Genomic DNA, 22,695 nt, shown 5'->3' with positions numbered 1-22,695 from the left:
GAAGCATAATTAGGAGTTTTTTAAAGAACATTTTACTGGATACCAAAAAGTTAAAATCAAAAGGAAGATTGCACTGCTTAAAAATGTATTACTCTGGGTTAAGAGGAGATGTAAACTATTCATTCTCTCTCTGTCCAGATAGCAAAGAATGCACAGGAACAAAAGAAAGTGGAGGGGAGCAAGCTGTATTGTGCTAACGTATTTTGTACATCTGTGTATCTGTATCTGTAAAAAGCAATAAAAATAATGGCAACATAATAAAGTAATCAATAAGTATTGAGCAGAAGTTGAAAGCTCCAGTAGGTAGATAGTTGATAACACCAGCGTGGTCCTGCACGGCCAGCTGGAACCGCGGATAGAGGCACTCTCTGCCATTTAGCCCTTTGCCAGAGCTCCGCAGACTAACATCCGCCGTGAGTGATTAATTATAAGCAGCCCTCAAAGTGACCCTTTTGGCTTTGTGGGAAGCATTCCAGCTCCTGACGTTCCCAGACTTGCTCTGGTTACAGCCGCACAAAGGGTTTGTTTCACTGTTTTACATGGGTTCATTGCTTGCGGAGAAGTCGTGCACCTTGTGCCTGCCCAGCTTCCCCAGACCACGTTTAGTACCAGTCAAATTTAGGGAAGAAGTTAAATACATTTAGCAAATTATGCTGTTGATGAAGAACTTGGAAACAAAGTCACCGATGAGATAAGAATACCAGCACACCAGAGTTGCTGGGTGTGTCGTCTTTCTCCATAGGGACGTCAGTGCCTCAGCTGATGGGAGGACCAACGCTGCCTGCCACATCTGAGAACCTCCTCGTTTGCGGACTTCTGCCTGAGTCTGTCATCTCTGCTGCCTCCCTCCTAGAGGGAAACCTCTCTTTCCTTCTCTTTCATAGCTGCTTTACTTGAAAAGACGACAAATCTTGCATGTCGGTTCCTCCTCCAACACAGATCCAGATGCTGAGCTCAAAGCAGCTCCTGTGTCCTCCCTGGTGCTTTTTCCTGTTCTGGTCTCAGCAGTGCAGCGTGGAAATGCAGCGGGGTCTCCTTTACCGCCACTCGGTGTGTCTTGACTTTACACTCGTGTTGTGCCATGTACTTGGTGAACTTCTGCTGATGTGGCTGCCTTGTCCACAGCATCTTGATCACTGTAATACAGTATTTTTAGCCTGTGAAGCATGGGAATAGTCACTGTTCATACACCTTACCAAGTTCCTAATCTTCAACTTTTACATGTTCCATGGAGACTCTACATAACATACAAATAAAAGTCATGGATTTAGTATCTGAAGCTCATTTCCCAGCTTACCTTCCCCCCTCTTGGCTAGTTTCAGTAGCCTACATTACCATGGTTGCACAAGGGGATACAGAAAAGGTAACCAGCAGAGTTAAAGACAGTGAAAAGGTTTTTTTCAAGTTTATTAGGAACTAATGAATCCTAAAACCAGGATTCATTCATTACTGTAAGGAAATAGTAGAATGGTTAATAAAGAAAAAAAAAGGGAAGTGTTCAGTGAACACTTTGTTTGGTGTCTGGGAACAGGCAAGATGATGTATCTTATCACAGAATGATGAATTCTTCATATTCCAACTGTAATTAGGAAGCATATTAAACAGCAGGTAGGAGATTTAGACATGTTTGAATCAGCAAGTCTGAATTATTTAATTCAGGAATTCTAGAAGATGTGGTCAAGGTCTTTGTGAAGTGTTGATGATGACTGTCAATTTTGGGACGGAGAGGACTTCTAGAGCGCTGAAGTTCATGGATTTCATGTGTCCACCGTATGAGAATGAAAGCAATAGATTGGAAAGGGCTCAGAGAGTAGCTGTAAAAACAATGAAATGCTTGCAAAATGCACCTCGTAGTGAAAGATTCAATTTGTTTAGTTTGTCGGAGAAAAGGTTAAGAGATTATTTTAACACCATCTGTAAGTACCTATATAGGAACAAAAATTTGGTAATAGAGAGCTCTTTATCAGATAAAAATATACCAAGATCCAATGACTGGTAGCTGAAGCAAGACAATTCAGACTAGAAATAAGGTGCAAATTTCAACAGTGAGGGTAATTAACCACTGGAACTACTTATCAAGAGTTGCTGTGATTTCTCTGTCACTGACAATATTCTAATCAAGATTAGAAGATTTTCTAAAAGATATGTTGTAGTTCAGACAGCAGTAAATTAGTGGAAGACCTACGGTGTAATTTTATGCTATGCAGAAAAGATCAGACAATCAGAGGGCTTCTGGCTGCTTCTGACTGCCTGTCCAGGTGTGCTGTCGCTTGCTGTCCCGGTGGATTCGCCCCTTCCCCACACAGCTCTGGCCACCCTTCCCTGGCAGTGGAGCTGCACGGCGAGCGGACAGGCGTGCTCCAGCAGGCTCCACGGGCTCTGCCTGGGTGCTTGGTTCGGGCAGAGCTCAGGCTGGAGAAGGACTGAGTAGCTGCAGCTGCCTGCGGTTCCCAGGCTGTCGGCGGGCTCTTGGTGCCTGAGGATTTTGGGGGGCAGCCATTACTGCAGTACCTGTTCACACACTTCTCCGGTGTGCTGGGGTCCCGCTAACTCTGTACGTAGAGTCAGCCCCGTCTGAACCAGAGAGGAGTCTGGTGCGTCGGCTCGAGATGCCTTGGCTTATCTCAAGTGCCCTTGAGTTTTGGTTGGGAGATGGGAGTATAAAATGGTAACAGTGTTATGGTCAGCTTTTCCCGTCCTGCTGCAGGCGGCTTGGTTTTTCGGTCCTCCCAGACATGTCCGGTCTATGCAGAGCTGTTTCTCCTGGCGGTTCGTACCCGCCATGGATTAGCTTTGGTAGGAGCTAGGGTGTTACATAGTCACTTACCACATGCATATGTCCAAAAATGTGCTCTCCAAATGCAGTGCTAAGAAAGGAGGGAGATTCCCCTGTGTCAGAGCATCTGTGAGGCCCAGTGAAAGGCAACAGCTCCCACTGTGTGCAAGCTGGCAGATCCTGACGGCCTTGCTAAGAAGCAGGGCTGGGAAACCTAGGTCGCCTGTGGTTTGGATCAGTGATTTTGCACAGACATCCGCTGTTGGCAGAGCTGGGAAGGACATCTGTCGTCCCTGAACATGCCCGGCTGTGCTTGTGGGGCTGTATAGGTGCTTGGCATTGTTGCCACCTCGCAAGAAGAACTTGGGATTTGATGTCTTTCAAATGACATGTCTCCATCCTGGTGCTTCTGGTCGATAAGAGCTAGCCTGCGTTTTTTGGCCTTGTTAATGGCAGGAATTGTTCAAGAGGAAGGAACTGAATACGTCCAGCAAAACAGCATGCACTGCTCGGTTCAGAAAACCAACCTGACAGAGACTCTTCTGGCTCCGGACCTGCTCCGGGGTGGGGGCAGCTCTGGGAAAGGCAGCCGCGGGGTGCTCCCAGGACAGCTGCATTCCTGCGTACATGGCAGCCGACCGCCCGTTGGTGGAGCGTGGTGAATTATGTCTTTACCAGCAGGGATTTCACAGGCAGGCAGCTTAACCAGGCTCATTGGCTCTCACCTCCCTTCAAGAACCAGTTGGTTTCTCGGAACTGAGGAGTTTCCCACCAGCTGGAGGTGAGTACTGTCCAGCCTGCTCCGTGCAGCCCGGGAGCAGCGTCTTGGGGTCCAGAGCAGCGGCGGCTGCCCCACGTGCATGGCTTTCGGGGAGGCTTTGAGATGTGCTCTGGCTGCGGACGCCAACAGAGTACTTCAGAGTCAGTACACTAAGGTGACCTGCAGGAATTCTAATTTTTATTTGGAATAAATGATAATCAGTTGGCAACAAGTACCTTAAAGTTTTGGTTAATGGGTAGTGATAACTGATGACTTTTTGGGACATGGTTTGGCAGACAGTGAATAGCATTAATCTGCAGTTGCTATTGGCCTACTGCAGTACAAGAGAAAATAGGGTTTGCTTCATGCCAGCGTGTCCTCACTGGGGATCCTGGGCTGACCTCCATCACCATCTTATGCCGTATGGCCGCAATCCCTACTGCAACGTAGCGTGGAGGCACCATCCCTCTTCCTGTGCCAAAGCAAGGCCTGGCACTTCAAAGAAAAGACCTGTGCTGTCCTTAGCCATACAAGGAGGAATTCCCGAACTGCTGTCCAGCTTGTGCCTCTTTAAAATTTAGCATACCCCTGTTCCCCCAAATGAACCCCGCTTCTTCCATGTTGTAAGGACCTAGTAAGCAGCCACCCATCTGCCCCAGGAGAGCAGTGCTGAGGTGGGGACGGACAGTCAGCGGCTCCTCGCAAAAACATAACTGCAGGCAATTGTCCGTCCGTGCCCTTAGCTCTGCAGGGCCTCGGGGAAGTCATGGGGTGCAGATGGTCAGGGATCTATCCCTTCATGTTTCTGGGAGGCAAAAGAACATACAGGCAGTCTGAGCTGAGGTGAGGTATCCAGCCAGCCTCCTGCCTTCTCTAAAAGCACCTGCCACCACTGCCTCAGCCTGCGCTAGCGGTGGCTTCATATGCAGATAAAGAGTGTGCTGGGATAGTCCAGCTGAGAAACGATGGAAGCCTGAAGAACTGAGGCCATGCTGTATCCACAGGATGAGGCCCAGTATCCTGCTCAAGCAAAAATTATGACCCCGTCCACGAGTAATTACGCTGTGCCAGAACATAGCTCCAGCGAAGGAACCAAGAGTGAAGCTCGCTCCAGACAGCAGCAACTGGTTCAGAAATCCGTGCCTTCAGTTTTCATGAGAGCTGCAAAATTCTAAAAGTGTTTCTCTGCTGTCAGCTCACTTTGCTGCGCACAACTTCTGATAATCATCCATAATCAGCCAAGCCATCCTGACCGCAGTAGTGTAGTTGGTGTGCAGAAGCACAGGCGGAGCAGAATCCAGCTGCCACCTGACCATTCTCCTGTTGGCCACGCTTTAATGTTGAACAAATCCAGCAAGAGATAGCTCTTCCTTTGAGTTAACACCAGGCGGGGGTCTGAGGGTGTGAAGACGTTTTTGTGTTGCAGTCTGCTGTGTGCATTGGCCAAAGGAGGAGGAGCCTTCAGGACCCTGTCCCCTTGCTGAGGTTGAAACGGCAGTATTCCTGGGTTGACAGCATCAAATGCAGCAAAGAGATTAGCCCAGGACCATAATCACTGGTACCTGTCCTTTGTCTGCTGGTGCACAGAGCGTGTCCACCTGTGCCACTGAAGCAGTCTTTTTTCCGTGTCCTGGCCAGAGTGCAGACACTCGGCACCCAGGACACGTGTGTCGAGGAGACATCTGGCTTCACCAGGAGCTTGCTCAGAAGTGGGTGTCGGATGCTGGTGGTAGGAGGTAGAGCTGATGTGTCACGGCTCGGTTTCTTCAGTGGTGGTCAGGTTATTGTATGTTCAAGGAAGAGAAGGAAGTAGTCCTTTCCTGAATGACATTGTCAAGGATGTAGGTATTTCTGTTTTACTCCTATTAAAAAAGTATGTGACTTAGCACGTCCATACACTTTGTGTTGCTATTACTGGCACTCTGCAGTAGTTCAGAGCGGCAGGCTGTAGAATGTGAGCATTCTACAGGATTGCTCTACATTCTAATAATATTAGTAGGAATGGAAAGTCAGCTTTGTTTTCTGTACCCATTCCACCTTGAATTAGTTTTTTTTAAGGTGGTAGGTTGTGCATGAGGATCTAGGTGAGGTATCATACCAGCTTTGTGCAGAAAGTGTGCATGCTTCCCACTTATGCAAGACTTGGCTCATCTTGTTTCACCAGTTTCACCAGAACCCATGTATTATTTTGCCAAATCGCTGTTGAAAATACTAAATTCGTCCAAAGATTTCCAAAGATCCTCGAGTGACTGCAAATGATCTCCTTCCTAACTGATGGTACCTTTTTTTGCTAACTCACTTTTATCCAGTTCCCTGTGCATCCACACCTTAATGAAGAATTTCCAGTTTGCTTTGATTCAAGGCTTCTACTGAAGTGGCCAGGCTGCCACACTCCCTGCTTAGAAAAATGATGTTCTGTTTTTAGGTCATTTTCCATTTACTGCCATGTCATCAGTTAGGCTTTACTTAAAAAGTCATCATGAAGCCTTGCCTGCTGGTGAGGTCACACTAACATGTCTACATGAATCTCTTTTTTTTTTTTTTTATTTTGAGGAAATAGTGATTGGGAGAGCTTTGCTTGAGGGACTGTAGGCAGGGTCAGGGAGAGTTCAGCTCCTGGAGGCTTTGGATCAGAGAGGCAGTTAGTATTTTACATGTAGCCTTTTATTCACTTTTCACTTTGCTCGCCTAATTTAAAGGGAATATATCCAGCAACTGCCAGCGGTGTCACTTCCAAAGGGACGCAGTTCCTGAGGGCTCTAGCCTTGTTGGGACCACCTTGCAGATCCCTGGGACAAGCCGGAGTTGTGCAGCCGAGAGATCTGTGAGGACGTTCCTCTGCAGCTGGGTGACTCCAGACAGCTGGTGTAAAGTGCAAGGGAGCTCCTGGAGAGACTGCAGAGGCTGATAGAAGCTGTTCCTGGGAGTCACAGCAGCACCGTTTCATTTCAAAACTAAATTTGTAAATTGGCGTCACTTCTTCATGGCACATGCTGTGGCAAGGCAGGCGTCAGGTTCAGGAGGCTCGTGCTGGGTGCTGGTGCTGGGTCCAGTGGTCGCTGTGGTCGTGCGGTGTGGGCTCTGAGCGTGTGTCGGTGCCTTTCCCAAGTGTGTCTTCTTCTGCACACGCTGGGCATCCTGCAGGCCTGGTGCGGGTCACACTGCATCTGTGGCTGCCTGCCCTGGCAGCGTGGTGTGCTCCTAGGGTGGCCACCGGCAAAGCCGAGCAGGGCTGTGAGGCAGGCTCTCGAGGTGCCTGGGGTTGCTGCGGTCCGAGTCTGACCACAGCAGCCTTCCTTTCCTGCTGCCTTTTCTGCTGCCAGCACTTGTTCCCACTGCCCGGCCTCACCCACCACATGATGCCATAAAAACTGAGGAGGTCCATTGCTAGGGGCAGGTTTGGAGGGTGCCTTGGCCACAGCAGAGCGGCATGGCCCTGGCTCTGGTCAGGGCTGGGGCACTTGGGCATTTGTGGCAGCTCACGCTGCTCCTCGGAGGAGCGATGGAAGGGCACGTGTCTGTGGTCTGGGGCTCCCAGCATGGCTGGGGTGGAGGTGCAAGGGGCAAATCTGGGCACCCTGGGGCTCTGCAGGACTTTCCCCTCTGCTGGAGGAGCTTCTCCCAGGCACGCTGCACTCCTGCTGTTTGCCTCCCTGTCCTCCATGGCTGTCACGATAGACGTGTGCTGCACACGTAGCCTGGAATGGGGCCGGCAGGCACTGCCTGAGCTCTGGGGGCAGTCTGTCCCGTCCCGTCCTGTCCCAACCCGGCAGCACGGTCCCCAGGACCCAGCTCTTCCCGGTCCCGGGAGAGCAGCGTTGTCCCTGCTCCAGTGGCAGCAGGCTCCCTCCCATGAGGAGGCAAGAGGAGATGGATGTGGCAGTCAGGAGCGGAGCGCCAGCTAATTACCCTTCCGAGTGTGTCTTGTAAATTAAGGGCTAATTAGAGGCAAAGTCAGTGTCATGGTTTTACACGTGTTTCTGTGGCGCTGAACAAGGGGAGGGAGGGGGAGCGTGCGGCAGCCGGGCTGGAGGCAGACGAGCCGGTGGCTCTGCTGCTCCTGCCCCATGGGCAGGGGCCCTGGCAGCTCGGGCCTGCAGGGCACCGCGACCCTGCGAGCTCTGCGTCGGCACTGCCGGGGCAGGCAGGATCTGCAGGCAAGGCTTACAGATAGCCCCTACACAGTGCAGCAGAGAAAGGGGATTTTTCGTCCCGGGTGGGTACACGGAAGAAGAGGGTGGGAGGCACCCGCCGCGCTGGCAGTGAATGAAGGGTGTTCATGGGTGGCAGGCATGCCTGGTGCAGGGCTGATGGCCCACATCACCCCTCCGTTCAGCACACACCTTGGATCTGCCTTTTGTAGGGGGGGATTCGGGCTTCTCGAGCTGTCATTTCAGGCACTCTGCAGCCTCAGGCAGCTCTCAGGCACCAGTGACATTTGAATCATGTTTCTTAGGTCTTCATGGAAACAGCAGGGACAGAAACACAACTTTATGTACAAAATCTGGGGCTCCACATGGGATTTTACGGGGCTCTGCTCTTTGTGGAGGGTGGCTGAGCACTAGAATAGGTTGCCCAGCAAGGTTGTGCAGTCTCCCTCCTTAGAGATACTCAAAAACCATCCAGACACAGTCCGGGGCAACTGGCTCTGGGTGGCCCTGCTTGAGCAGGGGTTGGGCAGGATGACCTCCAAAGGTCCCTGCCATCCTCAGCCATGCTGGGATTCTGTGAGAGCAAAATGGGGCTGGTTTTACACAGTGAAGACACAGTCAGGTGAGCTGTCCTGGCTGTAGCAGATCCAGCTGGGGACCTGCTCTTCTGCAAGTGTCCATCTGCTCTCCAGCCTGCTTCTGCGAAAGGCTCCTACTTACATACCAGTCCCGTGAAACAAGTTGCTCGGATTCTCTTAGCCCGGCTCTTTGCGTGGCTACGGGGTGGTCGGCTGGGGCAGGGCTGGGGCAAGCAGACGGATCATGCTGTGGATGCACGTCTCATCGGCCGGGCACACTGCGGCCGGAGCCGTTCAACGGGCTCTGTCCTCATCCATGGCCAGAAGGGCTGGTGTGGGAGTCCCAGATCAGCATCTGCACTTCCAGGTGTGGGAGGAGGAAAGGTAGCTTCAGAGTAGGGAAAGGGACCCTTTGCTCGCCCCTGAGCTCCCAGAGCACTTGCTCTACGGGTGGCTGGAGCTGAATGCCCTAAGGGAAGGCACAGGAAAGTGCTTGTAGTGGGCAGGTGTAGGGTAATCCCTCTAGGGCAGCGTCATCCTCCTTAACAGATTGCCTGCAGCCTTGAACAGCGAGATTTTTGCTCCCTGGCAGAGCTGCTGTTTACTGTTCTGGAAATCTTGGATAGTCTTGTAATCCAGAAACACTTGACCCATTTTGAATCTCTGAGTGATCTTGTCTTCTATGACAGCCCCTAGTCCCAAAACCACTCCTTTCCTGGGGGGCTCAAGGTCTGGGCTCAGCTGAAAGGGTTTCCAGCTAGTGGATGAGACTTTTCTACCCACGATTGCCACCTTACAGACATCTGTTCCCCCGCTTGTCCCTTTGACATCCTCCATGTGATTTTCCATTCACTGCTAGTGCCTCCAACACGGTTGTGTTTCTTGCTAGGGACACACAAGGAGCGAAGTTAAGGAGAGCGGATGGGCACACTGGCTATGGGGTGGGTTTGTGTTCATCCACGTGCCTGAGGCTATAGTGAAGATTGCGAGCAGACCTTGAACTCCAGCTGCAAAGCTCCAGCTGGCTGGAGGGGGAAGCTGTGTGCCAGGATGCCTAGCTGTGCATCCCGGGGTGCTATGTCAAAATACATCAAGCTGGGTGTCCCTCTGAGAAGTGGTGTGTGCTGGACAGTGCTCTTTTCTCGGCAGCTTTGGGGGGTGATGCACTGGCACCCCCTGGGAGAGGAGAGCCAAACAGAGCCTGTCCTCATGCAGGGCCACGCAGGGGCATGTTGCATCAGGTACAGGACAGCTTTTCCTTCTTCCACTGTGCTTCAGAGCAGCAGTTGGTCCGTGCTAAATTCATGTCTCTCTTGCAGGTGCTCCCCACTCGACCAGCAGTACCTCCCTGCACTCAGAGCGCTCCATCAGCGGCATCAACCTGGTGGGCTTCAGCTCAAAGCCAGATGGCATGCACCAGCGCTCCTACTCCGTCTCCAGCGCGGACCAGTGGAACGAGGCCGTGGCTATCCCCGGCAGCTGCCCCAACCCCTGTAAGTAGCACTTCTGATGCCGCTCCCCTCAGCTGCAGCAGCTGGGGAGGTTTATTTTGGTGATGGGGCGGTCCTGAGCTCTGCCCTGTGGCTCCGAGCCCAGAGTTTGCTCACGGGTGTCAGACACAGCCTTTAGGGCCTTGGTGGGACTGTCCACCTTCATGAGGGTCAGCTGGCAGTGTCCAAACCAGGGGGGAGAAGCTCTCCTGCCGGGCATGGTGAAGCAGTCTCCCTCCAGCCAAGGGATGCTGCTCCATGGCAGGACTGTTCTGACCTCGCTCCTCTGCCTGCCCCACTCTCGGCTCACTGTGCGAGGAGTAACCATTGCTTTCCCCCATCTCTGCTCCTCATCGGCACCCCCAGCTCCCAGATTTTGGGGCAGTTGAACGAATAGGAGTAATTCCTGTCTCTGGAGCACACACTGAGCGCAGCCCGCCCCCTCCCCCCACGCTCACTCGCTCTCCGTGATGTTTCAGGACAGTTGAGTGAATTAAAATAATTCATACATTTCCCAACGTAGCCACTTTGCCGAATTGGAAAATAAATGCTTTTGTGCTGCATTCATCACTCCTTCGTTCCTGGCTCTGCCGCCGCACTAAAAAAGCAGTTAAATGCACATCAAGAGTGGAGGAGCCATTTCCATGCCTGCTCGCCCCTTGTAGTTCTCATTAGCGCAGCAGCCGCCCCCCCGCTCGGTCCCAGGGGCTTTCGCAGTTTAAAGAGAGCCTCTTTATGATCATTACCGGAGTCCGACTGTGCGGGCGCCATTTGCAGCTGAGGAGGCTCCTCATTTGTAACTGTGAAAAACTATCAATTTCAGCGCGCCTGATGCAGCGGCTCCATCATTGGCCCCATCAGCTCCCTGCTGGAAGCGAATTAATCAGACTGTTACTGCTGATGGGGCAGCGCAGGCGACGGGAGCGGAAGGGCGCAGCTCTGAGCATTAATGTGCCGGCAGCCCCCCCGCCCCTCGCCTCGGACACGAGGTGCAGCAGGGCAGCCTCCGCTCCTCCAGCGCTGGAGGAAGCGGGGTGCGAGGGGGGCCGCCACACCGTGCACCGCTTTGGACACAGGCACATCTGCTGGGATGCTGCGGGGCCGGTCCCCCACACCAGGAGAGGGGTGCCCCCACCGCAGGCAGCGCCTTGCCCTGCCCACAGGAGCCATGCACGCAGGCAGCAGGAGCCTCCCGTTCAGACTGCCGAGCGTGCCCCTGTGTGCGCAGCAGCGAGGTCTGCGCGCACGCACGCAGGCGAGCAGACAGGCAGCGCTGTGGTCGGCACGCACGTTGCCTTTGCACAGGTGAATTTTGTGTCACAGCCCTTCTGGACAGCAGCTGTCTGCCTGGATGGCCTCCTGCCCCAGGGACCGTCGTGGCAGGTCTCATCCTCTTCCTAGCAGCCCTGCTGTGGAGCCCAGGGGCCTGGCGTGGCCACGCTGTGCGTTTTGCCTGCTCTGGCCTGGCCTGAGCGTCACAGGAGAGCAAGCCGGCCTCTGCTCCCTGTCCACGGGGGGAGCCTACTGTGCTTGCGGCCACCCGAAGCAATCTACCTCTTTCATGCAGAGTAACCTGGAGACTGACACAAAGAGGAGCTGAGATGATGCTGCCTCTCCCCGTGGCACGGAGGGATGAGATGTCGACTCAGTGCTAATTGTGTGTCTCGAGCACTGATGGCTGCTTGTCCACTCTGCCCGAGTCCCGCTGCACTGTGCTGGACCACGAGCCCTGTGGGTCAGTCCTTCCTTGCCTTGCCCTGTGTTAGGGGTCCAGAGACATGTCTCTGGGCTAGCTGTGCTGAAGGGTCCGCAGCGCACGAGGGGCGACCAGCCTAGCTGTCCGGGGGCCTCCTGCAGCAGCCTCACAGTCCGTCGCCCAGCTCACAGCTCGTGGCGCCGTCCCCAGTGCGCTGGTGGGGAAAGCAGCGATTTCGTACCTCCCAGCGACTGTCTCCCGTCGCAGAACCGCTCGGGGCTGTCGAGAAAGGGCTGGGGCAGGTGGAGCCCCTGGAGCAAACCCCTGGCCCCAGGGCGACAGTGAGCAGCTCCCTGGGCTCCTGTCCCTGTCGGCTGGAGCAGCCCCGGGCTGCGCACACGCCAGGCTGGCAGCTCTCTGGGCTGCGTACCTGCACGGCCGGTGGCCGGCAGAAGAAGTGGGTTCTCAGTGTCAGGAGGGAGAGGGCTTTTAGGGGGGGCAGGCAGTGCTTCCCGTGCGGCACTGCGTGCCAAGCTGAGCGGCATGTCCACCCCTCCGCTGCAGGCTGAGCTAAGCCGAAGCAGGCGTGCCTCGCACCCACGCCTGAACCGCAGCTGTGCCGCTGTGTCTGTGCAGCCCAGGTCTGAGTTCTCCGCTGTGTTTCCAGCTCTTAATGGCAGGGCAGGGCAGGGAATATTTCTCTGCTCGGAGCAGACTTGCAGGCTGGCCTCAAGGCTCCTAGGGACGGGCTGCCTCCTCTGGTTGTGCCCTGGAGAGCACACGGAAGAGAGGTGGGATGGGCTGTACAGGTCATGTAAACATGCTCCAGCACCTTTTGTGTTTGTCCTTTACGGGAGGACCTCTGCGGCCCACCCGTGTGGACCCAGGGGCTGCCCATAAGACCAGCTGGTTTGGAGGGAGGAACCAGGAGGTCCCACATGTGCCTGCGGAAGGGTTCCGGTGGTGAGGCGGGGACCTGGAAGTGCTTGGGTGGGTCAGAGGAGCTCAGTTCTGTTCTGCTGGGGAAAAAGAGGGAGAGCAAGCAATACCTGATCTTGTAGAGGGAGTGTGTTTCACGTGTGTTTCACGTTTTCACGTTCACCCCATTGTAGTCCCATCCCCATCCCACTGGGGGCCCTGGAAGCCCCCAGCTCTGTGGTTTTAGCTGCTGGGCGGTAAGAAGAGCAGGGACATGGACAATCTCTGCTCTGCGGAGCAGGAGGTGTCAGGCTCACCGCAGCCTGCAGGTGTGTTGGCAGGAGCTGCAGAAGGGCATGAACCCTCACGCTGAGCCTGGAGGCGGGCACGATGCCGGCGGTGCGTAGTTTGGCCTGAGGGGTGTCCTTGGTGAGCAGCTGGGCAGCAGAGGTAGGCTGGATGCACCACGTATAGCCTCAGACAACAAAGTTCAGGTCCCCTGCGACATCCAGGCTGGGAGATGAAGGTGCCTCACACCTGCTCTAAGCATAGTCCTGTTGAACGGTATCAGTAATTTATATTTATGAAAATGGAGTCTGAATTTATTGGATTTAGCTCTCAATTATGAAGGGTGAACTATTTCCCTGTGGGTAAATAGCAGCAGAAACACCCTACTAGTGTGTGTCAAATGTAGTAGAAACCAGAGATGGAGGAGCTCTGATGCCGCATCCTCTCTCGGCCTTGTGAGGGGGACACAGGCTGCACGCCGGACCTCTGCATGGGGCAGCTCCTGGCCGCTGCCTGTAGCTCTCTCCATCCCACTGTTGGATGGTTGTCTTGCCACACAGAGACGGACCAAGCCCCAGAGAGCCAGTCTGACTGAACCGGGCTGAAAAGGGAGAGTAGAGACTAGGCTGGAGCGGGAGAAGGGCTTGCCAAGTCACAGGCAGTCCCCACTGCTGGAGGGTGCTGCCCTTGTTAGATGCTGTAATTGCTTTCTTAATTTCAGGTGCCAGGAAACATGGAAATTGGAGGTTGGGACTTGGTGGGAGACATTGGGTTGTTGCAAAGAGGACGGCGAGCTGCTCAGGATAGAAGCGGGATGGGAGCAGAGCTGCCATACGTGCCCTGTGGGTGGGTGGACACTGGAGAGGCAGGAGTGTATTTCGGAGAGGGTTAACAGTGCAGCGAGGGCTCCTGCGCCTCGTTGCCTTCCCCGGAGTCTGCATTTTTATGCTGATTGGAAGCCTGCGCTGTGTGTGCTGCTGAAATTGAATGTCAGGCTTTTGATTTTGTTGCTGGTCTCTAATGAAATTTGACATTTAATGGTGAGTGCAGCGGCAGCGTGTGTGTGTGTGATCGGAGCTTGATTAGCGCGCTCTAATTGACAGTAATTAGGCAGCTCCCTGATTGTTTCTAATTCTGCTATTAATTGTAAGGAACAGTATGATTGAGGATAAATTTGGTGCGTTGCTGCTGGGGATGCAGCTTCTTCAGCTCCGTATCGGAAGCCTATTGAGACCATCATGCTTAGGTTCCTAAGTGTGGCAACCCCAGTCACCTCGTCTGGCAGAGCAGTGCCGTGGGGGATCGATGCTTCTGCAGCAGCAGTGCAGATCGCGGGACCTGGATCTGCACCTGGGGGGCCCGAGAGCACCTCCTGGGAATGTCCCTTCCCAAAACGCACACATCGCCCTGTGAGGACACTGCCGCTGAGCAGTATGTGCAGGGACACGCGCTGAGGGGTTGGCACATCAGGCTGCCCCCAGTGATGCCGCTGTGCTTGTCCTGGCCACGTAGATGCCAGTGCTGTCTCCATGTGATCATCCCAGATGAATTCCAGTGCAGAGCGTGTCCAGCCTGACCCTGCCTAAGTTGTCTGAGCTGGAGCAAGTGTCGGAGCTGCCCCGTGCGATGGGGCTGAGCATGGTACTGTCCTGTCTCATGGGGCTGTGCATTTTGAGCCAGGTGGAGCACCGGGGCTGTCTCCAGGATGCTTGGTTGTCTCTAGAAAGAGCAGACTGTCACTGTCTTGCTGTACATTACTTTCTTTATCTTTGTTCCCAGCTAACGGTACTGCCGATTCTCTCAGCTCCAGCCCGAACATTTCCAGTGCTGCCAGCCCGAAGCTGGAGCCACCTCCATCACCACATGCAAACAGGAAGAAGCATCGCAGGAAAAAGAGCACAGGGACGACTCGGCCTGATGGCCCCAGCACGGCAGCGGAAGGTAGGAACGGTCTGCTGCCTGCGGGCAGCTCCACCGGCTCAGAGCACCAGGCACCCAGGAGTCCTGCCGGGGCTTGTCGGGGACCTGGGGCTTGGAGCGCTTCTCGTCCGAGCCGGCTTGTGCTTAGGCAGAAAGAAGCAACCCACCCCTCTTGCTCTGCCCTTGGTTTCTTACCTGCAGTGGAAGCAGGACTGCCATCATGCCTATGACTGCACCTACTATTAGTGGTAATAATAATTACTAACTGTATTAGCAGAGCTGAGAGCACACCACATAGTTAAGGTGTGCTTCAGGTGTGCAGACACTTTCTACCACAAGAAAGAACTATTTCTGTTGGCTTGTAAATTTGCCAGACTTTCATCATTTAAAAGACCTATGCTAGCCACCTGCCTCAAACTTTTGGAAAAATTCGTCTACTTCAGGAAACCGGTTGAAGATGTATACATTGCTTTGCCTGTGCTAAAAGTACTGATGTTTTTTCTGTTGAGAAACTTTTGTGTCTCTGTGGTTTCTGAAGAGGGACCCAAAGCTTGGCAGGGAGCTTGCAAGGCATAGGGAGGTGCATTTTGCTGTGAAAAGCCATCCAGATTTGTCCAGGTAGAGATTATCTTGGCAACCATGTTCTCCAAAGCCTGGATCTATGGTTAGCATCTGTGGAAAAAGTGATCCTCAGTCTTTAAGATTTTACTTCATCCTAGGTTATCCTGTCCCACAGCACTCAGTAACCTTTTGTAAACCAAAATAAAGATTTAATTCAAATGGCTAAAGGTGGGGGAGAGGCGTTAAGTACAAGTGTTTGAAACTAATGGCTACTGTAAAACAAACCAGAAGATTATAGCCTGTACATTTGTTAGCCTGTACCTAACGAAGCATGCTGTGGCTGTCCTGGCATCTTGCTCCAAAGCACAGGTCAGCCTGTAGACCAGAAGCCCAGGTTTCCCATGGCAGAACAACTCTTCTTAAGTTCTCGCTCTTAGAAACATTGTGGTGATGATCTGCATAGGAGTTCGGCAGTTCTGTTGTTCAGTCTTTTCTGTTGTAGTTATCTTCATCTGAAAACCACTGAGTTTAGGAAAGACTTCCCCTTTGCAGTGGTTGATTCGGGCATCCTGAGCATCATTTGAGTCTATAATACACACTGGATGCCTCATGGAAAGCAAGAAGTGTTATCTGTATTTACATTTTGTTAAACAACTGACATGTTCTTAGCTATGGGTATATGTTGACTCTTCAGATACGTTACTGCCCTTTCCCACATCAGCTCTCTGTTTGCAGTTCTCAGTCCAGTGCTTTGGCAAAAAGAAAGACATGTATTTATACGTCTGAAAAGTGGGATACCAAAGATTAGAATGACTTTGCACCTACACGTGAGACTAAGAAAGCGTGTGCTAAAGTACTGTGTCCCATCCTGTAAATAATACTCCAAGAGAGTGTGGAAATACTACAGAGAGTTGTAAAGAAGGTCCCAAAACTGACTTGGGTCTGATGAACGTATTTATGATGTGGACATTAAGGTATTCAGTTTACCAGAATGAAGACTGAGAAGCAAAGGACTGACGTTTTCAGTACTTACAGAGAAGGAAGTCTGGTCCTGCAAGGCTGTTCAGCATAGCTGACGGGGGCGTGAGAAGGTGCAGAGGCTGGGATCTCAAGTTACACAAAATTGAATACAATTTCTTAGTAGAAAAGGTAATTAAATGTGGGAACACTTTCATGAAGCAGTAATGTGGACTAGCCACTGCTCAAAGTCTTAAAATTAAATAAGTTACTTTTCTGCAAGACAAGTGTGATCCGGCCCCTGGCAGAATTCCCTGACCTCTGCATCCAGGTGGGCAGACCAGATGATTGTCACCCTCCTCCTTGGATGCCCAGTCCATGAATGTTTGAGCCATCCCAGTTTTTCTGTCATTTCATAGGGAGTGTTTTACAGACACGTACTCACTTGCTCTCTTTTCCTGTTTGGCCGTGTCCTTGGAAGGTGGAGTGACCAAGGCTGCACATCAGTGATGATGTGGTGCCACGTGATGTGTACGAGGGCATCAGAATATTTTCTGATATTCCCTGCCCTGGTCCTTGACCATGGAGCTGTGCTGGGTAGAGGTCTTGTGCTATCTGCAGTGATATCCAGGCCCTGTCTTGGGTTGATACAGTTAATTTAGAGCCCTGTCAGGTGTTGGAGTAATGTAATTTTTTCATACAATGTGCATTACTTTGCATTTATCAACATGGAACTTCATTTGCCGGTGAAGTGTCAGTTACCAAACTTCATTTGTCACTGCACAGACCTTGCACACAGTTGCTCCTCCTGCTGCCAGAAGCCTCTGGCACCAGAACCGAGAGCAGGAAAAATACCTCCCCAGTGATCCACCGTACCGCCGCTGCTGGGACACGTGGCAGCGGGCTGCTTAGCCTGCTCCAGTGCGGCAGTGGGAAGGGAGCAGTGAGGAGACCACTGTGAGGAGTTAGGAGAGCACGGCAGAGGCAGGAGGGGCACGGCAGAGGAGAGGGGCATCCGTGATCTGGAGTCACATGAGCAATCCGACCTCTGTGTCTCCAGCTTGAATCCAGTCTTGCCCTGTGTCCTTCCTCAGTCGGTAAATGGGTGCAGTATCCACTGGCTTGACGCTGTTGTCAGGCAGAGATGACAAGAACCTGCTGCTCCCAGCCACACGCTGGGTCAGAATGTCTTCCACATGGGGTATTGTACGGTGGGTTTTCTGGCTTTTTGGTTGGCTTTTCAAAAACTTACTTGTATTTATTTTTTATGTAATTTACTGTATTAGAAAACTGAGCTGACTGCAAAATTGGGCTTCCAAAGGCTGGGCCAGTTCTGTCATCCTCACGGGTCACCCTGTATCAGCACCTCCTGGGGAGGCCAGGCTGTGCGTGCTGCGGGTCCGGAGGGGCTGCGGGCAGCACCCTTGCCAGCGGCACCATGCTCCGTGCCTGCAGGAGCCAGCCACTGCTGCTGTGTGGAGGCAGCACGCACTCAGAGGTTCACAGCTTGGTCCTGCTGTAGCCAGTCTGATGTTTCAGTAGCAAACAGCTGTATATCCCATTTTGAGGAGCGGGGGACATCTGTTTCTGGAAAGGGTCCTTGTGCATCTCTGTGCTCGGTACAAATTGCAGAGCTGAATCACACGCTCCTTTTCAGGCAGACGATCCCCTGCCTGCCGTACATCTGATTGGCACTGGGTCTCCCTGCCTGTGTCATCCTCCTTGGGCGACTCGTTTTGTCTCTCTCCTGCCTCCAGCACTAGGACTGCTTCCCAGAGCCGGTGCAGCTCAGGGCACCGTGGCGGCTCATCACCAGGAGCAGGCAGCCCAGGGCAGATGCAGAGGAGTGACTCTGGGACTGATGCTTGGGTTGTCTGCTTCCTAGGCACTCGGGGCAAGTGCTGGACTGGAGTCACACCCAGGTCACTGTCCTGCCTAGCAGTCTGCGTTAGAGGTGGAAACTGGCCGCAAGCAAATAAGAGATAATGAGCCTCTATGTGAGGTCCCATCCTGATGTCTTAATGGTCAGCGATTGGTTCCAGCTGTGAACCCAGGGCTGAGCATTGCCCCACGTCATGGGCATGACTGATGACTTACGTCATGGACTGGTGTCCATAAGTATGTCTGATTCTTCTCTGAATCTTTTTTAGCTGCTTTTGAACAGTTACAGCAGTTTTTTTCACAGCAGGATAATCTAAGCTTTTTGCTTTCGCATAGTCAACATGGTGCAAGTGTAGAAATCACGGTGCAGAGAGCAGGGCTGCTGCGCTCTGTGGTAGAGCTGCCGTCCCTTGTGGTGCTCATCCCGCTGCGGAGGGTACGCCATCTTGGGAGGAGCGTGGGGGACAGCCTCTCCATGAGCTCACGCCGGCGCGGCCATGCCAGTGTGGGGAGCATCGCTGCTGGGACCCCCTCAAAGCCTCCTGCCAGGAGACCTCGAGTAGGCGTGTTGGGCCAGGCATGGTGTCAGGCTCAGCTCTCCGTTGCAGCATCTCCCAGGCAGGGCAGCAGGGGAGTGCGGAGGAGCAGACATGCTTGGGCTGTGGCCAGGCTGCCTTCGGATGTGCCCAGCCTCATGCCTGCGTGTGCAGGGCACAAGCGTCTAAGGTTAGCATCCTGGGAAAGTTGGTGAGGTCTGGGGATAAATTGCCATCAGTTTATCTCATTTAGGAGGTAATCAGAGCCAGGGACGTGCAGAGCAATTGAATCTTAGTTGTTCTGAAGTATCATAAATCAAACGAGCTGTTGCTTTTTTACATGGTCGCATGTTAAAGAGAGCGCAGTGTCAGGTTGCTAGGGAGCATCAGCAAACTATGGCAAGCGTGGTATTGGGCTGCCGGGGATGTCACCAAACCGGAGAGTGTGGCTCAGGCTGTCAGGGAGCACCCACAGGCTGGCAAACGTGGTGTCAGGCTGTCAGGGGACGTCGAAGCAGCCCCGGGGAAGAGCTCGTCACTGCAGTGGGGTTGCAGCATCAGCCTGCAGGGACCCTCAGGAAAGCCTGCTCGAGATCAAAGCCCAGCAAAGTGCTGCGGCCAGGAGCGCCCCGTCCTGCTACAGAAAAGCCCCCACTGCAGCCCTGCCGCCTCCGTGCCCGGGACCTCTGGCTCCTGTTCCGGGCAGCTGGGAGGGTCCCGGGGAGCCACCAGGCATGTCTGACGGCAGAAGCACCTTTGCGACGCTCCCTACGCCAGCATCCCCATGGCTGCCAGAGCTCCAGGGATAATGAACTTCTCATGTGCTTAAAGAGTGATGCAGGGTGCATGGCGAGAAGCTGACAGCCCCTTAATGTGCTTCTCAGTGGCGGCCAAACGACGCGGTTTTGTCTTTGTTTTTTAGTTTTAAAACCCACGGGAAATTGATGGCCAGTAAAGAGTTGTGTTGGGGCGATGTGCGTGATTAATACCAACTGTCAGGGGCTGTCGGAGGCCGATCTCAGCGAGCTGGGAGTGCAGGGCTGAGCTGCGCTTACCAGATTGCTGGGGATTCCAGCTGCTATTGCTCAGCTCCTGCCTGCCCCATGCAGCTTGTGTCACCCGTGCGCTCCCTTCCGCCAAGGCTCTTAATTCAGTGTTAACAAGTCACTCCCGCTCATTACAGACCCCACGTGCTCCCTGCTGCATCCTGGCGGGAGGAAAGCAGCCTGTGCCTGGGCATCGCCACGCCACGGCCAATCCCCCATCTCCATCAGCTCCACACCCCCTTGTCCTGTGGTTCCTGGGGGGACCTTGTACAGCTCCGTATTGCCCGTCTGAGAGACCCTCGTGTGCACACCCATAACCCCCCTGGTGCGTCTTGCAGCGAGACTCCACGTGCACCATGAAGCCCACGCTGTCCGTGCCCTCCCTCCTGTGCCCGCAGCGTGACCCCCCTGCCCCCAGTGCACGCACGCACCCCTCACGGCCCTTCTGCTGCCTCCTGGCCCCACTGCGCTGTGTGCACACACTGCACCCCATATAGCATCCGCCACTCCCCCCGAAATGACACTCCTGGTCCCTTGTGGTGACCTGCTCTGCACATCACAGTGTACCCTGCAGCGTCCCTCAGGAGCACCTTCTCTTCCTGACACAGGCTCAACTGCCTTTGCTGTCCTTCCCCACACATGCACGCACGCACGCGCACATTTGGTGCCCCACAGCGTGCCCTCTGTTGTACAGCTGAGCGTGCCCATCTCTGCTGGTGTCGCTGCACAGAGCCCAGCGTGTCCCCGTGGGCAGGGCAGGCGGCACGGGGGCGGTGGGAGCGTGCCGGCTCAGCTTGGGGCACTCCGGGGTCTGGGGGCACTGGGACAGAAGGCGCTGGGGGGTCTCCGTAGCAATGTTCTTGCTGTGGCTCTCCTGGCGGCTTGTCGCTGTGGAGGGGGCCTGTCCCCATTGCACTAATACAGGTTAGGAATATTGGGTTTAATGATCTGCAAAATGAGGAGGCAGCGAGCTGACATTTACGAATGGTGCTGCATCCTTCTCTTCCCAGACGCCTGCTAATTTGTTGATATCCCAAACACCTCATAATGATGTGGTACAGTGGCAGCTTGCAAACAAGCATCCCAAGGCTGGGGGGCCTGCTGGCTGCCCTGCTCCTGGACATTCTTCACGGACTTGGCAGCAAGAGAGCGGAGCTGTGGGCCTGGGACTCCCCACACCAAAGGCAGGACCAGCCCTTGGTTCCCTGCCATGCACCCCACACACTGGAAGTGTCCCCCCCATCTCCTCCCTGTGTGACCACCCACTCACCAGGGCATCCAGAGGCACCTCTGCTACACCAGCTCCAAGTGGGAGAAAGGGTGGGAGTAGAAGGGCAGTGTGAAGGGAGAGACTGGATGTGACTGGGAGCTGGGGGAGAGTGGAGGTGAAAGAGGAGCCTTCTGCTTCAAGAGCAGGGCATGGCTCAGTGTGAGCTCTGCTTCTCATTTTGCTCATGTTGAGTGGGATCCTGCTCCTCCTTCCTGGACCTGCTGGGATGCAGGGGGAGGTGTTCCGCACTGTCCTGCATGCAGGGCAGGGGCCGGCGTCCCATCTGCTCAGGGAAGGAGCCAGCTGGGGAGCCGGCTGGCATGGAGGGCTCTCCGTGTCTGGTGTGCTGGCATGGAAGCGTTCCCACCCGTCCCCTGTGCTGAGCTCCCTCCTGTCCAGCCTACTGGGGTGGGAAGTGCTGCCCTGTGTCTTGTGGGCTGGTGTGGGGGAGCTCTATCCAGTGCCTTGTGCGGGGAGAGAATTGCAGCCCTGCATCCTGAGTGCTGGGAGAAGCACAATCCTGCCACGCTGGGTGAGGAGCATTGCGCCGCATCTCCTGCTGTGACTAGAGGGCCATCGCTCGATCTTCTGTGTCCTCCCTGCAGAGGTGCTTTGTGTCCTGATGCTGAGGGATAGGGAAGCAGCACACCCCATATTGCTGCTTGTGCTCTGAGGGTGCTGCCCCAACCCTATGTGGGGGGCACCCTGGGTACATGTGAGGGATGTGGCCAGCCTGTCCCACTGCAGCTCCCCAGGGAGGCACACTGGCCTGGGGTTTCATCCCGCACCCCAGGGAGAAGCAGGGTGTCCATGGGGAACGAGGTGGGAAGTGCCACTCCCTTGACTCCACGTTGAGGTCCCTGCACTGGGGTCTCTGGGCTGGGCTGGGCTCTTCTGTGTTGATACGGTGTGTAGTCTGAGCCCTTCACAGAGCAGGACAGATCCCTGCGCCCAGCCGTGTGCTGAAACTAAGGTGTTTTTAGCCACCCAGACACACCAATTCTGCTCAAAGCTGTGCTTCCTCCCACCGAGAGCAGAGAGAAGAGCCTTGGTAGAAGCTGTAAGGGCAACACTCCTGGGACGCCACTGCTTCCCTTTCTCCCCGTGCTGCTTTTCCTCTTCAGCATTGCCTGCTGCTTCCGCAGGTGACAGTGACACATCCACCAGTCTGCTGGGCATCTCAGCTCTAGGGCACCTTTGGGCAGCAGAGCTCTGTCCCACCCTGGCTTCTTGGTGGGGCTCTTCCCTTACCCTCTTCCTTTCACTTTGTGCTGGTTCCTGGCAGGGCGTGCAGGATGTCTCAGTTTCCCCATTTCTTCCCAGTCCTGTGGTGCTCATCTGCTGGCCCTGAGGAGATGCTTCCTCCCAAGGCTGGCTTGTTGGCGGTGGGGGCTGCTGGCTTCCCCCTCTCTAGCACAGCAGGCTGATGAAGGGTAACTCCACAAGGGCTGATCACCTCGCTGCGGTTGCTGCAGAAGTCCTCAAGCCCACTCAGCTTGGTGACTCAGTTGCTGGTCGGGTCTGAGAGCTGCACGGTCCTGGCCACTGTGCAGTGCCCTCGCTAATTTTGCTCTCATTTGGAGCACTCATTGCTGGGCGGCGTTGGAGCTGGGTCATGGGGTTAACACCCATTAGCAGAGCTGGCTCGCACCGAACTCTGCTCAGCAACTCTTCACGGAGCTCAGTCTTTAAAACATCATCAAAAAATCATCAAGAGAGAGAGAGACAAGCGCGTTCATTTCCACTGCCCACTAATTCTAATGGAGCTGGCGTAATGGACTCCCACCAGCACGCCTGCAGGCAGACGCAGGGCCAGGGAGACGGGCTCTGCCTTCTGGCCCTGGGATAGCCCCTCTACCCTGAGGCG

The 22,695-nt window shown here is 54.2% G+C and overlaps 1 protein-coding gene across 2 annotated transcripts in view; it reads left to right on the top strand.

Moving 5' to 3' along the window:
• The window catches only part of AGAP3 (ArfGAP with GTPase domain, ankyrin repeat and PH domain 3), a 156,424-nt gene that overhangs the window by 123,615 nt on the left and 10,114 nt on the right, over positions 1 to 22,695 (top strand). For both annotated transcript variants that reach the window (XM_075492083.1, XM_075492085.1), the window contains exons 12-13: positions 9,585 to 9,758; positions 14,437 to 14,598. In XM_075492083.1, the coding sequence (XP_075348198.1) occupies positions 9,585 to 9,758; positions 14,437 to 14,598 (336 nt within the window). The remainder of the gene's footprint in view (positions 1 to 9,584; positions 9,759 to 14,436; positions 14,599 to 22,695) is intronic.

Source organism: Mycteria americana, chromosome 2 (genome assembly GCF_035582795.1).
Source record: "Mycteria americana isolate JAX WOST 10 ecotype Jacksonville Zoo and Gardens chromosome 2, USCA_MyAme_1.0, whole genome shotgun sequence".
NCBI classification, from domain to species: Eukaryota; Metazoa; Chordata; class Aves; order Ciconiiformes; family Ciconiidae; genus Mycteria; species Mycteria americana.
This window is presented reverse-complemented; position numbering and strand designations above follow the sequence as displayed.